The 15,773-nt window shown below is 46.3% G+C and overlaps 1 protein-coding gene across 1 annotated transcript in view; it reads right to left on the reverse strand.

Annotated features, from left to right (window-relative positions):
- The window catches only part of LOC129705752 (doublecortin domain-containing protein 2-like), a 125,671-nt gene extending 117,554 nt beyond the window's left edge, over nt 1-8,117 (reverse strand). The window contains exons 1-2 of the mRNA XM_055649533.1: nt 7,599-8,117; nt 1,411-1,462 (exon numbers count right to left, since the gene is read on the reverse strand). Of these exons, the coding sequence (XP_055505508.1) occupies nt 1,411-1,462; nt 7,599-7,885 (339 nt within the window). The 5' untranslated portion in view covers nt 7,886-8,117. The remainder of the gene's footprint in view (nt 1-1,410; nt 1,463-7,598) is intronic.
- Nucleotides 8,118-15,773: the final 7,656 nt, after the last annotated feature.

The following is a 15,773-nucleotide window of genomic DNA, read 5'->3' on the forward strand; positions in this document are numbered from 1 at the left end:
TTAAAACATTAATAACTCTTTTATTTTTCAGCGATGGGAAAAATCCTCTTGTCCTGCGCAGCGGAGGGGGACTCAGTAAGATGGCCAAAAATCACAGCCGTAAGTGGCAGCGTTTTTTCAAAAATCATGAAACAGAAAAACAGGAAGTGGTCAAGATCTTACTTTTAGTAATATAGATAAGATATCCTCTCATCCTTCTGAATATATGCCCAGTCGATCCATTATTTCAAATAATGATGAGACAGAGTACAGGAAGGAGATAGAGAACCTTGTAACCTGTGTCAAGACAACAACCTTTCTCTCAATGCCAGCAAGACAAAGGAGATATTGATCAACATCAGGAAGCAAAGCGGTGCCCATTCATTGACAGCACCAAAGTCGAAATGGTTGAAAGCTTCAAGTTCCAAGGAGTAAAATCATCAGCAACATGGCCTGGATTAGCCATATAGAAGCAACGACCAAGAAAGCTCACCAACGCCTCTACTTCCGTAGAACACTTAGGAAGTTCGGCATATCCCCAACAACTCTCACCAACTTAGAACTTTGCCGTAGAAAACATTTTACCGGGATGCATCACAGCTTGGTTTGGGAACAGCTCCATCCAAGACCGCAAGAAATTGCAATGAATTGTGGACGCATCCCAGACCATCACACAAACCAATCTCCCTTCAATCGACTCTGTTTATACCTCACGCTGCCTCGGCAAGGCCAGCAGCGTGATTAATGACAAGTCGCACCCTCTTCTCCCCTCAGGAAAGAGACACAGGAAAGAGACACAGAAGTGTGAAAACACATACCTTCATTTTCAGAAGTGTGAAAACACATACCTTCAGTTTCAGGGACAGCTTCTTCCCAGCTGTTATCAGGCAACTGAACCATCCTTATCACATGACAACTAGAGTCTTTATCTTGCACTATACAATATTCCCTTTATCCTGATTCTGTACACTGGGGACGGCTTGATTGTAATCATATATAAACTTCTAAATTTGAAATTAATATTTTCATCCTTCAAACCCCGGCATCTCTCCGGTGTAGATACACAAAATGCTGGTGTAACTCAGCGGGTCAGGCAAAATCTGTGGAGAAAAGGAATAGGCCACGTTTGGGGCAGAACCATTCTTCAGACCTGAAACGCCACCTATTCCCTTTCTCCAGAGATGCTGCCTGACCTGCTGAGTTACTCCAGCATTGTGTGTCTATCTTGAGTATAAACCAGGATTTGCAGTTCCTTCCTACACATCTCTCTGGTGTATCTGGGCCGCAACTCGTCCAAGGCCAATGTAAACATCCAGACTTGGTCAGGTACCCACAGAGGGATTTGTAATGCAAATCAACATGTCTTCATGTTATAATAAATTACACTTTGAAATATGACACAGCTAAACAGCAATAAATGTTGGCACGTACCAGTCCATCTTTTGGCAGTGGCTTTGTCTTCTTTATTCCAATCTGGATATAACTGGAAAGAAGAACATGCGTGGTTACTTGCTTTTCTTCATATCAAGTCAAGTTTATTTGTCACATACACATACAAGATTCAATGCAACATCTCCAATTTTCAGATGACACTAAGCTGGGGGGCAGTGTTAGCTGTGAGGAGAATGCTAGGAGACTGCAAGGTAACTTGGATAGGCTGGGTGAGTGGGCAAATGCATGGCAGATGCAGTATAATGTGGATAAATGTGAGGTTATCCACTTTGGTGGCAAAAACAGGAAAGTAGATTATTATCTGAATGGTGGCCGATTAGGAAAGGGGGAGATGCAACGAGACCTGGGTGTCATAGTACACCAGTCATTAAAAGTAGGAATGCAGGTGCAGCAGGCAGTGAAGAAGACAAATGATATGTTAGCATTCATAGCAAAAGGATTTGAGTATAGGAGCTGGGAGGTTCTACTGCAGTTGTACAGGGTCTTGGTGAGACCACACCTGGAGTATTGCGTACAGTTTTGGTCTCCAAATCTGAGGAAGGACATTATTGCCATAGAGGGAGTGCAGAGAAGGTTCACCAGACTGATTCCTGTGATGTCCGGGCTGTGTTATGAAGAAAGACTGGATAGACTCGTATGTACTCGCTAGAATTTAGAAAATTGAGGGGGGATCTTATAGAAACTTACAAAATTCTTAAGGGGTTGGACAGGCTAGATGCAGGAAGATTGTTCCCGATGTTGGGGATGTCCAGAACAAGGGGTCACAGTTTAAGGATAAGGGGGAAATCTTTTAGGACCGAGATGAGGAAAGCTTTTTTCACACAGAGAGTGGTGAATCTCTGGAATCCTCTGCCGCAGAAGGTAGTTGAGGCCAGTTCATTGGCTATATTTAAGAGGGAGTTAGATGTGGCCCTTGTGGCCAAGGGGATCAGGGGGTATGGAGAGAAGGCAGGTACAGGATACTGAGTTGGATGATCAGCCATGATCATATTGAGTGGCGGTGCAGGCTCGAAAGGCCGAATGGCCTACTCCTGCACCTATTTTCTACGTAAGACGTGCAGTGAAATGAAAGTGGTAATGCCTGCGGATTGTGCAAAAAACCACAGAACAGAATAGAACAGAATCAGTATTTACATGTTGGAGAAAAAACCCCAACAATTTTAAAAAGACACATCACAACAGTAAATTAGTCCCTGGTGAGATAAGAGTTTACAGTCCTGATGGCCTGTGGGAAGAAACTCCGTCTCATCCTCTCTGTTTTCACGGCATGACAGCGGAGGCGTTTGCCTGACTGTAGCAGCTGGAACAGTCTGTTGCTGGGGCGGTAGGGGTCTCCGATAATGTCCATATCAGTGAGTGAAAGCATTTTATAATAAATGACAGTGATATCAGAGTGAAACATGAGACATGTTTTCCAATCTCTCTGGTTCTTTGATGCTCAGCAGGGAGGTACATAAGAATGACGGTGCCGAAGTGGAGATGGTTGAAAGCTTCAAGTTCCTCGGAATAAATGTCACCAGTAATTCGTTCTGGACCAGCTACATTGACGCAACAGGCAAGAAAGCACACCATCACCCCTACTTCCTTAGGATGAGGAAGTTTAGAATGTCCCCAACAACCCTTACAAACATCTACAGATGCGCCATAGAAAGCACTTTATAGGGATGCATCACAGCATGGTTTGGGAACAGCTCTGTCCAAGACCACAAGAAATTGCAGAGAATTGTAAAGGGAGTCCAAACCATCACACAAACCGATCTCCTTTACATCGTTTCCTCCCAGGTGTTATCAGGCAAATAAACCCCCCTCTCACCAACTAGAGTGTGAACCTGACCTCATTGGAGACCTTCAAACTATCTTTAATTGGACTTTGCTGGGATTTATCTTGCATTAAATGTTATCCCCTTCATCCTGTATCTGTACACTATGGACGGCTTGATTATAAATCATGTATAGTCATTTCGCTGACTGGATAGGACGCGACAAAAATCTTTTCATTGTACCTCAGTCAGCGCGACAATAATAAACTAAACTGAAATGTAAAGAGGAATCAAAGGATAAATGAAACGCAAAAGATCCTTGCAGAACCATATGAAATATAATGTGGAAAAGTTTTATAATTCACTTTGGGAGAAAAGATTAAATACTGGAGGTTTTTTTTGAATGCCAAGAATTGAGAGGTGTTCATAGGTACCTTGCTGTTCTTGTACATTAATCACTGACTATTTACATGCAAGTATCACAAGAATCATAAGGTCTTTTATTTGAGGTAAAACCAAGAACCAGAAGAAATAGGTTCAAAGGAGCGAAGGGCAAGATTCAATAGAATTTTAAAAATTATTTGGACAAATACATGGATAGAAAACGTCTAGATGGATATGGCCTGGCATGGACAAGTTGGGCCTGTTTACATGCAGTTTGACTATGATTCCAATAATAAAGGTATGCACTATTACAAGTAGATTTGAGAACAAGAGTAGAGATGCCTTAATGCAATTAACAAGGATTGCACATATGTTATTTTTCACAGGTCTGGTCTCCAAACCCAAGGAATATATAGATGCAATAAACAGAGTCAAGAATCCAGTGTGTTCGAATGTGATAATAAATAGAACAATGGAATTCTTAGGTGTTGCAGCTAACATGCCCATTTATGCAATAACACAAAAAATAATACAGAATAAGCAATAATGCAATGTTAATAATTAATGATTCATCTAATTGATTTCTAAGATAGGGGGTGGTTTATTTTATGAGGAAGATTAAGAAGAAACTCTTTACTCAGAGGGTGGTGAATCTGTGGAATTCGTTACCACAATCAGCAGTGGAGGCCAAGTCTATGGATATTGAGTCGGAGATTGAGAGATTCTTGATTAGTACGGGTTATGGGGAGAAGGCAGGAAAATCGGGTTGAGAGGGAAAGACAGATCAGCCAAGATTGAATGGCAGAGTAGACATGATGAGCTGAATGGCCTAATTCTGCTCCTAGAACTTATGAAACATGCAAAATCCTTATGGACCTTGACAGCATGATGCAAAAATTCTGTGCTCACCGATTGGGATGTCTAGAACCAGGGACCACAGTGTCAGAATAAGGTGTCAGAATAAGGTGTCAGAATAAGCGGTCAAACTTTGACATTCTCTACCCATAAGGGGAATTCTAGAAACATAGAAACATAGAAAAGAGGTGCAGGAGGAGGCCATTCGGCCCTTCGAGCCAGCACCGCCATTCATTATGATCATGGCTGATCGTCCCCAATCAATAACCCGTGCCTGCCCATATGTTTTATAGTTGAACATATCCACGAGAAAGGTTGATAGATTTTTCAATATTAAGGAAATTGAGGGAATGGGTTTCATGCAGGAAAGAGGGTTGAGATTAACAATCAGCCATGCAATTGAAACATCAGAAAGCAGGCACGCAGGGCTGAATGACCTAGTCCTGTTTTTATTCCCATCTTGCTATATAGAACTAACTATAGTTTCTTTATGTTGCATCCTTGACGTGGATTTATCCATTAACACCCCTCCTTCCACAGGGTCACAGGGAGAACATACAAACTCTGTACAGACAGCACCCGTAGTCAGGGTCTCTGGCACTGTTGTGCCACTATGTCGCCCGTTCTTCTGAATCACCTCATATAATTCCACTTTGTACTCCATCTGCTCTGTTGACCTGACCACTCATATTTCCACTTAAGTTTATCATCAGTAAGCTCAGAAATATTGCAATTAGAGCCCTCATTCAAATCATTGACATTGATTACGAATAGCTGGGGTCCGAGTGCCAGGTGCAGTACCCGACTAGTTACATCCTACATCCTGTTACAGCCTGCATGCCATTATCACGCAACTGAATCATCCTACCTCAACTAGAGAGCAGTCCTGAACTACTATATACCTCATTGGTGACCCTCAGACTGGCTTTGATCGGACTTTACTAGCTTTGCCTTGTGCTAAATCATATTCCCTTATCATGTATCTGTACACTGTAAATGGCTCGATTGTAATCATGTATAGTCTTTCAGCTGACTGGTTGGCACGCAAGAAAAGTTTTTCACTGTACCTCAGTACACATGACAATACACTAAACTGAACTAAACATGAGATCTAAATTACGCACATGAAAGAAAAAAATTAACTTTCTCTCTTCGTACTATCGTAATTTGTAAAGGTTTGATGGTGGTAAAGATACTGTAGGGATGCACAATTTAAAAAAATAACCTAAACATTGGCATTGTAAAATTTAAACAGTTTTAATTCACTGGCAGTTTTGAAAAACATACCAGCCTTTTGTTCGAGAACAGAACATGGATTAAATGGATAGGTCAGGTTTAGAGGGATTATGGGCCAAGTAGGACTAAAGCAGATGGGACATGTTGGCCGATGTGGGCAAGTTGGGCCGATGGGCCTGTTTCCACACTGTATCACTCTATGACTCCATAACAGAACCTGTATCAACTGAATGCACATTGTTTGGCTCTAGAGAATAACTATCGTACTTGGACTTTGCTATTATGGTGACAATGATTAATTTTGCAGGTAATTTAATTTAGAAATAGATATATTGAAATGTGGAGGTAGATAAATATTTGAGAGATGGAGGAATTGAGGGTTAAGGGGAACTGGCACAGAAGTGTTGATCTATATATGAGTTCATCTATTGATTAGTACAAGTGTCAAGGGTTATGAGGAGTAGGCCTGAGAATGGGGTTGAGAGGGAAAGATAGATCAACCACGAATGAATGGCAGAGGGAATGAGAGGGAAAGATAGATCAACCCACTTGGAACCCGACGACTTTAGTTAAACCCATCCATTTTACACAAAGTCTGAAACTTTTTTTTTGACAAAGACGCTGACTTTGGCATCTCTGGAGAGAAGGAATGGGTGACGTTTCGGATCAAGACTGCTCTTCAGACTGAAGAAGGGTCTCGACCTGAAATGTCTTCGGTTAAGCCGGGCCACGGGCCACTTTGAAAAAGTATTCATATTGTTAGAATGTGGATGATGAGAGAAAAATTCTTTAGACTGACGGGGCTAGAATTGATTGCCACAGTGCATAGCTTTGGATAAAGACCAAGACATTGAGCACATATTTTTAATAGTAGATGTTGTATAGCATTCTTGATTTAATTTAAGGTTCAACTTTATTTAAAATTTAATGTGAATCCTACAGGAGAAGGCAGGCGAATAGGGGTTGAACCAGGCCGAAAATATGAGATCATCCACATGATCGATATGGCGGCTATAAGAGCTCTATCTAATTCTCTTGAATAAATCACTGCCTGCATTCCTCGACTCACAATTTACAAAGTTTTTCATCACTGTCGATTTCTTAATTTTAAACTGTGTGGATAGATCTTATAATGACCAAGCATACTATACATATTTTTGTCGATTTTATTAATAGATTTAACCAGTGCATGTAAAACAGTGCATAATAGTGCGTAACCATTTACCGTTTTTGTTTATTTTAATTTAATGTGAATAGATCCTAACCCTTTACAGTTTTTGTATATCTAAATTTAGTAGAGATCGTATTTCTAAGTGCTGCAGTGTGTGTAAACGGGATGCATCACAGCTCGGTTTGGGACCAGTCCATCCAAAACTGCAAGATATTGTAGCGAATTGTGGATGCAGCCCAGACAATCACACAAACCAACCTCCCTTCCATTGACTCCATTTATACCTAGGTCATAGAAACATAGAACATAGGTGCAGGAGTAGGCTATTCGAACCTTCGAATCATCTGATCATCCAGAATCAGTTCCCTGTTCATGCTTTCCCCCCATATCCCTTGATCCCGTTGGCCACAAGGGCTCTCTTTAATACATCAATTGAATTGGCCTCCACTGCCTTCTGTGGCAAATAACTAAACTGTTAAACTAAACTGAATATTAGGGTCTCAACCCGAAACGTCGCCAATTCCTTCTCTCCATAGATGCTGCCTCACCCGCTGAGTTACTCCAGCATTTTGTGTCTACCTTGAATAATGCATTATAAAGTGTATGTATAACAGTGTATGTATAACCCTTGAAGTTTCTGTTGATTTTAAGTCAGCATGGATCGATCTCATAAGGACTGTATAGTATAGTATAGTATATACTGATTTCCAGTCAGATAGAAGTAGATGGGTTACTAGCGGTTCACACACTCACTCACTCACTCGAGTTTCTTGAACTTCTCCTTGCCTCCCGCCACGTACTGCTTGCCGCTGTCCAGCTCCTGCAGCTGGTAAACGCGGTGTCCCTGCAGCGGTGTGTAGATGTTGCGGACGGCGCCGAACGGCGGCTCCAGCCCGTTGGTCACCTCCTTGAGGAACGCCTCGAACGTGGACATCCGCCGCTCGTTGATCACGAACTTTCTGCCGGCGAAGAAGGGGTCCCCGTTGCGGTAAACCCGCACACTCTTCACCGCCGGCTGCGACAGAAAGCTCGGCTTGGCCGCTGCCATAGCCGGCGCTGGAGAGACTGGGGACCGGGGAGAAGTGAGGCACAGAGGTAGGGGAGAGAGGGCAAGGGCAAAATACTTCTCTACCTGGCCGATTAGTGTTACATTTCGGACTGCAGGGGCCCGGGGGGAAAGCGTTGCGGGAAGCGGCCGGAGTTGCCACTCACTCGGTGGGGAAATGTATCCACTGCTTTGAACTGCAACACTCCGCCGTGTCCCGGGCAACTGTGCATGTGAGTTCCAGCGTCCCCAAGGCAACGCAACGCCGTGGAGCTCGGCTACACACGTGTGTGGAGGCTGCGCCGCTCCCTCTCCCCGCCCTCCTCCTCCTCATCCTCCTCCTCTCCCCCTCTCCTCCTCTCCCCCCACTCCTACACTCCCCTTCTCCCTCACCTCCTCTCCAGCCTCCCCCTCACCCTCCTCACCTCCTCACCTCCTCCTCCTCCCCCCACCTCCTCTCCCCTCCCTCCTCTCCCCCTCTCCTCTCCTCCTCTCCCCCCTCTCCTCTCCTCTGTCCTGCAGCAGTGACACCAGGTCTCCCTCAGGGTCCTGCTCTTGGTCCTCTCCCCACCTCCCAGTTCTCCTCTCCTCCTCTCCCCCCCTCTCCTCCCTCTCCTCCTCTCCTCCTCTCTCCCCTCCCTCTCCTCACTCTCCCCCCTCCCCTCCCCTCCCTCTCCCCCTATCCTCCTCTCCCCACCCTCTCGTCCCTCCCCTCCTCCTCCTCTCCCCCCCTCTCCTCCTCTCCCCCCCCCCCCTCCTCCTCCTCCTCCCCCTCCTCCTCTCCCCCCTCTCCTCCTCTCCGCCCTCACCTCCTCTCCACCCTCACCTCCTCTCCCCTCCCCCTCTCTCCTCCCCCCCTCACCCCCTCCCTCCCCCACTCCCTCCACTCCCCTTCCCCCCCCCTCACCCTCCTCCCCAGCCTCCCCCTCACCTCCTCTCCTCCCTCTCCTCCTCTCCCCCTCCTCCTCTCTCCCTCTCCCCCCTCTCCCCTCTCTCCCCTATCCTCCACTCCCCACTATCGTCCACTCCCCTCTCCTCCTCTCCCCCCTCTCCTCCCCTCCCGCCTCCCTCCTCTCCTCCTCTCTCCCCCCCTCTCCTCCTCTCCCCCCTCTCCTCCTCTCCCCTCTCCTCCTCTCCCCCTCTCCTCCTCTCCCCCTCTCCTCCTCCCCCCCTCTCCTCTCCTCCCCCCCCCCTCCTCTCTCCCCCTCCTCTCCGCCCTCATCTCCTCTCCACCCTCACCTCCTCTCCCCCTCCCCTCGTCTCCCCCCCTCACCCCTCCCCTTCACCTCCTCTTTCTCCTCTCCCCCTCCTCCCTCCTCCCCCCCCTCCCCATCTCTCCTCCTCCCCCCCCTCACCTCCTCTCTCCCCACTCACCTCCTCTCCTCCTCCTCCCCCATCTCCTCCCCCCCTCCTCCCCCCCCACTCCCCTCCCCTCCTCTCCCGCACCTCCCTCGACTCCTTCCCCCATTACCCTCTCCTCCTCCCCCTCTCTTCCTCCTCCCCCCTCCCACTCCCTCTCCCCTCTCGGGAGAACATGGATGAGTGAGGTTTGGGGTCGAAACCCTTCAGAACATTCTGAGGAACTGTAGAAGGTTCTCAACTCAAAACATCACCTATCCATGTTCTTCAGAGATGCAGCCTGGCCTGCGGAGTTACTCCAGCACTTTATGTTGTTTTGTGTATTTAACCAGCATCAGCAACTCTTTGTTTCTACTGTGTGGAGGCCAAGTCTGTGGGTCTTTTTAAAGCAGAGATTGATAGGTTGTCAAAGGTTACGGGGAGAAGGCTGGAGAATAGGGATGAGATGGAAAAATAGATCAGCCATGATCTAATGGTGGAGCAGACTCAATGAGCCAAATGGCCTGACTCTGCTCCTCTGTCTAATGATCTTATAATTATGAAAGGTGGGGCGGCCTGGAATGTACACACTGTTCTCAGGTGGAACATGCTCTGGCTACACTTGGTCACAAGTTAGTGACAAACAAACGTCTACACAGATCAGTGCGGTCGACTGCATTGTCGATGTCGATCAAGGATGACATATTTTTCTCCGGAGATCCAAGGAACTGCAGATTCGGGAATCAACACAAACTGCTGGAGTCTCTCAGCACATCCAGAAGACTTTATTTGATGATGACAGGTGGAACAGGAAAGACGTTGAAGTAACTCAGCAAGGTCAGGCAGTATCCCTGGTGAATATGGATAGGTGACGTTTCAGGTCGAGACCCTTCTTCAGACTGATACTGCTTCTCCAGGGATTGGTTTAGTTTACTTTAGTTTATAGATACCACGTGGAAATGGGCCCTTCGGCCCACCGAGTCCATGTCAGCCAGCAATCCTCGCACACTAACACTATCTTTACACACTAGGGACAATTTGCAATTTTTACCAAAGCCAAAAAACCTACAAACCTGTTCATCTTTAGAGTGTGGGAGGAAACCGGAGCATCTGGAGAAAACCCACTCAGGTCACAGGGAGAACGTGCAAACTCTGCACAGACAGCACCCGTGGTCAGGATCGAAACCAGGTCTCTGGCGCTGTAAGGCAGCAACTCTACCACTGCGCCACCGGATGTCGCCTGACCTGCTGAGTTGCCCCAGCATTTTGCACCTTCCCTTGGTAAACGAGCATCAGAGGTCCTTTGTTTCTACTGGTAGACGGGAGCTGCACCAGGGGGCTGCGTAGTGGATCATACATCAGTAATGCACTCCCTCTCATTTAAACTGTGCCCCCCGAGACTCAAGATGCTCACCGCCACGCCCTACACTCCACCACTTTTGCCCCAGGGCCTTCTGTAAGTCAATAGGCATGTTATACCTTATCAAGGAAACTTTTGAAGACAGCCTTAAATCTTTTCCTCCGTCCACAATCTAATCTCTTGCGACAGAGCTCAGACTACAGCACCTGTTTCAGGAACAGTTTAAGGTGAGAGGGGTAAGTATTTTTTTAGGAACCTGAGGGACAACTTTTTCACACAGTGAAACACAGTGGAACTGTGGAACGAGCTGCCAGAGGAGGTAATTGAGGCAGATATAACAGTATTTAAAAAAATACTTGGACAAATACATTGATCAGAAAGTTTTAGGGATATGGGCCAGACACGGGCAAATGGGACTAGCTTAGTTGGGGCATCTTGGTCAGCATGGATGAGTTGGGCTGAAGGGTCTGTTTCCATCCAGTTGAGGCAGTGTGACAACATTTAAAATACATTTATCCAGGTACGTGAAAGGGTTAGAGGGATATGGTCAAACGCAGGCAGGTGGGGCTCGTGTAGATGGGGCATCTTGGTCGGTGAGGGCAAGTTGGGCTGAAAGGCCTGTTTCCATGTTCTGTGACCCATGGTTACTATGCCGTGTTATTCCACCACTTTTTGTTCTATGAAGTCAAGTCAAGTCAAGTTTATTTGTCACATACACATACGAGATGTGCAGTGAAATGAAAGTGGCAATGCTCGCGGACTTTTGTGCAAAAGCCAAACAACAAAACAACCAAACAAATTATAAACACAATCATAACACACATATTCTTTTACATAATAAATAATGGAAGGAAAAACGTTCTATAGAGTTAGTCCCTGGTGAGATAGGCGTTTACAGTCCGAATTGCCTCTGGGAAGAAACTCCTTCTCAACCTCTCCGTTCTCACTGCATGGCAACGGAGGCGTTTGCCTGACCGTAGCAGCTGGAACAGTCCGTTGCAGGGGTGGAAGGGGTCTCCCATGATTTTGTTTGCTCTGGAGTTGCACCTCCTGTTGTATAGTTCCTGCAGGGGGGTGAGTGAAGTTCCCATAGTGCGTTCGGCTGAACGCACTACTCTCTGCAGAGCCTTCTTGTCCTTGGCAGAGCAATTCCCAAACCAGATGGTAACGTTCCCGGACAAGATGCTTTCCACCGCCGCTGAGTAGAAGCACTGGAGGACCCTCGGAGACACTCTGAATTTCCTCAATTGCCTGAGGTGCATTCCAGCATCTGCAATTCATTGTGTCTCCATCTGTTTTTAGAGTTTGGTGGTGTCGGCCATGCCAACAATGAGCTGGTTGTCGGAGCCCAAAGCACGCAGTTGGGGCCTTGATGGCAAGTGGACGTTGGCCTGGGTGAGCTTATGGACATTACTTTGTTCATCCTACCAGTGGAATAAGAAGATCATGGCAAACCATCTCTCAAGATCTTTCAGGGCCTACTTTTAAATAGTTTAAGGCGGAGATTGACAAATTCTTGATTAGTATGCGTGTCAGGTGTTATGGGGAGAAGGCAGGAGAATGGGGTTGAGAGGGAAAGATAGATCAGCCATGAATGAATGGCAGAGTAGACTGATGAATGATGGGCTTTGCGCTGGGTTTGAGGTTTAATTTTCAATCATCCCTTTCTTCAAATAGCCAAAGACTACAATAGTAGTAATAATAACTAGTGACTAGTGGGGTACCGCAAGGCTCAGTGCTGGAACCCCAGCTATTTACAATATATATTAATGATTTGTACGAGGGAATTGAATGCCACATCTCCAAGTTTGCGGATGACACGAAGCTGAGGGGCAGTGTTAACTGTGAGGAGGATGCTAGGAGGCTGCAAGGTGACTTGGATAGGCTGGGTGAGTGGGCAAATGCATGGCAGATGCAGTATAATGTGGGTAAATGTGAGGTTATCCACTGGTGGCAAATTATCTGAATGGTGGCCGATTAGGAAAAGGGGAGATGCAACGAGACCTGGGTGTCATGGTACACCAGTCATTGAAAGTAGGCATGCAGGTGCAGCAGGCAGTGAAGGAAGCAAATGGTATGTTAGCATTCATTGGCTTTAAGTTGAAAGGCACTGCAAATGGTGGCATGAAGTTGAAAGGCACTACTTACTGCAAGTGGTGGCTTGGGAGCTTTGGTTTGAAGTTGAAAGGCACTACTTACTGCAAATGGTGGCTTGGGAGCATTGGCTTGAAGTTAAAAGGCACTACTTACTGCAAATGGTGGCTTGGTTGCTTTGGCTTGAAGTTGAAAGGCATTACTTTCGGCAAATGGTAGGTGTGGCTTGAAGTTGAAAGGAAATGGCACCATTTGCAGTAAGTGGTGTCTTTCAACCTCAAGCAAATGGTGTGGCTTGAAGTTGAAAGACGCCACTTACTGCAAATGGTGGCATGAAGTTGAAAGGCACTACTTACTGCAAATGGTGGCTTGGTTGCTTTGGCTTGAAGTTGAAAGGCACTACTTGCTGCAAATGGTGGCTTGGGAGCTTTGACAAAGTTGAAAGGCACTACTTACTGCAAATGATGGCTTGGGTGTGGCTTGGGTATGGCTTGAAGTTGAAAGGCACTACTTACTGCAGATGGTGGCTTGGGTGCAATGGCTTGAAGTTAAAATGCATTACTTACTGCAAATGGGGGCGTGGGTGCATTGGTTTGAAGTTGAAAGGCAAGTTGAAAGGCACTACTTACTGCAAATGGTGACTTGGGTGCGTTGGCTTTAAGTTGAAAGGCACTGCAAATGGTGGCATGAAGTTGAAATACACTACTTACTGTAAGTGGTGGCTTGGGAGCTTTGGTTTGAAGTTGAAAGGCACTACTTACTGCAAATGGTGGCTTGGTTGCTTTGGTTTGAAGTTGAAAGGCACTTCTTACTGCAAATGGTGGCATGAGGTTGACAGGCACTACTTACTGCAAATGATGACTTGGGTGCATTGGCTTGAAGTTGAAAGGCACCTCTTACTGCTAATGGTGGCTTGGGTGTGGTTTGAAGTTGAAAGGCACTACCTACTGCAAATGGTGGCTTGGATGCAATGGCTTGAAGTTAAAAGGCATTACTTACTGCAAATGGTGGCTTGGGTGCTTTGGCTTGAAGTTAAAAGGCACTACTGTAAATGCACTTACTTCCTGTTTGCGCTGTATATTGATTTTAGATAAAACGCTACCACTTACGGCTGTGACTTTTGGCCATCTTACTCAGTCCCCCTCTGCTGAGCAGGTGCAGAGAATTCCTCCCATCAATGAAATATAAAAGTGTTATTAGTTTTTTTTAAATGTTGAGAATCTCTCTCCTGTCAATCACTCCATGAAAGGCACATCTTTTCCAGTGTGGGGGGGGTTGTTATAAAATCCGGAAATGTGGGTGTGGCCCAGTCTCTGCAAGATGGAGGAAGGAGAGGTCACGACTCGCTGTCTTTAGTGGCTTTGCACCCTACTTCAAATGGTATGAAACTGCACTTGAATTTGGTGGCCTTATACCCTGCTTGAAACAGAATTTCAAGGATTAGCTGTCAGTCAACTACCAGCCCACCAGCCGTGAGAGAGTGAGTTGCCAGCACAACAGGCTTGATTGACTGATACGCCAGCTCAAGAATCCATTTGGCGCACAATTTGCATACTAGCCCTCTGGAAACCAGTCCCTCCAGCCCACAACACCCATACTAGCGCTCCAGAAAGGCCCCCCCCCCCCCAACTGGCCACCAATATTAGAATTGGTGGAGAGGTGGAATATTGCGTTGGATGACCAGCCCTCCTGTGTGATGCTGGGACCCAACGGGTCCCACTTAGTCTAGTATATACTAAATAACTGGGCTGACACACCTTGGCTGGGAATCTAGGGTTCACCAAAATTGTTCCCAATTGGACCCTGCACCCCCTAAGGCCGGCCCTGGATGGTAGGAGCAATAAGGAAATGTCATCTCACTTAAAAATAAGAATGATACAGGAGAGGAACACATAGAACGGTGGAAACTGAAGTGAAACAGAAAAGGCAGCCTGAGATAGAAACATAGAAAAAGTTAGAAACATAGAAATTAGGTGCAGGAGTAGTGCCATTCGGCCCTTCGAGCCTGCACCGCCATTCAATATGATCATGGTGGATCATCCAACTCAGTATCCCGTACCTGCCTTCTCTCCATACCCTCTGATCCCCTTGGCCACAAGGGCCACATCTAACTCCCTCTTAAATATAGCCAATGAACTGGCCTCAACTACCCTCTGTGGCAGAGAGTTCCAGAGATTCACCACTCTCTGTGTGAAAAAAGTTCTCCTCATCTCGGTTCTAAAGGATTTCCCCCTTATCCTTAAGCTGTGACCCCTTGTCCTGGACTTCCCCAACATCGGGAACAATCTTCCTGCATCTAGCCTGTCCAACCCCATAAGAATTTTGTAAGTTTCTATAAGATCCCCTCTCAATCTCCTAAATTCTAGAGAGTATAAACCAAGTCTATCCAGTCTTTCTTCATAAGACAGTCCTGACATCCCAGGAAATCAGTCTGGTGAACCTTCTCTGCACTCCCTCTATGGCAATAATGTCCTTCCTCAGATTTGGAGACCAAAACTGCACGCAATGGTGTGGTCTCACCAAGACCCTGTACCACTGCAGTAGAACCTCCCTGCTCCTATACTCAAATCCTCTTGCTATGAAAGCTAACATACCATTCGCTTTCTTTACTGCCTGCTGCACCTGCATGCCTACCTTCAATGACTGGTGTACCATGACACCCAGGTCTCGCTGTATCTCCCCCTTTCCCAATCGGCCACCATTTAGATAATAATCTGCTTTCTCGTTTTTTGCCACCAAAATGGATAACCTCACATTTATCCACATTATACTGCATCTGCCAAACATTTGCCCACTCACCCAGCCTATCCAAGTCACCTTGCAGTCTCCTAGCATCCTCCTCACACCTACACACTGCCCCCCAGCTTAGTGTCATCCGCAAAATGTTGGAGATATTGCCTTCAATTCCCTCATCCAGATCATTAATATATATTGTAAATAGCTGGGGTCCCAGTACTGAGCCTTGCGGTACCCCACTAGTCACTGCCTGCCATTGTGAAAAGGACCCGTTTACTCCTACTCTTTGCGGTTGGATGGGTTGGATAAGTGGTCTATTTCTGTAGATAAACACAAAGGGCTGGAGTAACTCAGCGGGTCGGG

Source organism: Leucoraja erinacea, chromosome 2, assembly GCF_028641065.1.
Source record: "Leucoraja erinacea ecotype New England chromosome 2, Leri_hhj_1, whole genome shotgun sequence".
Classification (NCBI taxonomy): domain Eukaryota; kingdom Metazoa; phylum Chordata; class Chondrichthyes; order Rajiformes; family Rajidae; genus Leucoraja; species Leucoraja erinaceus.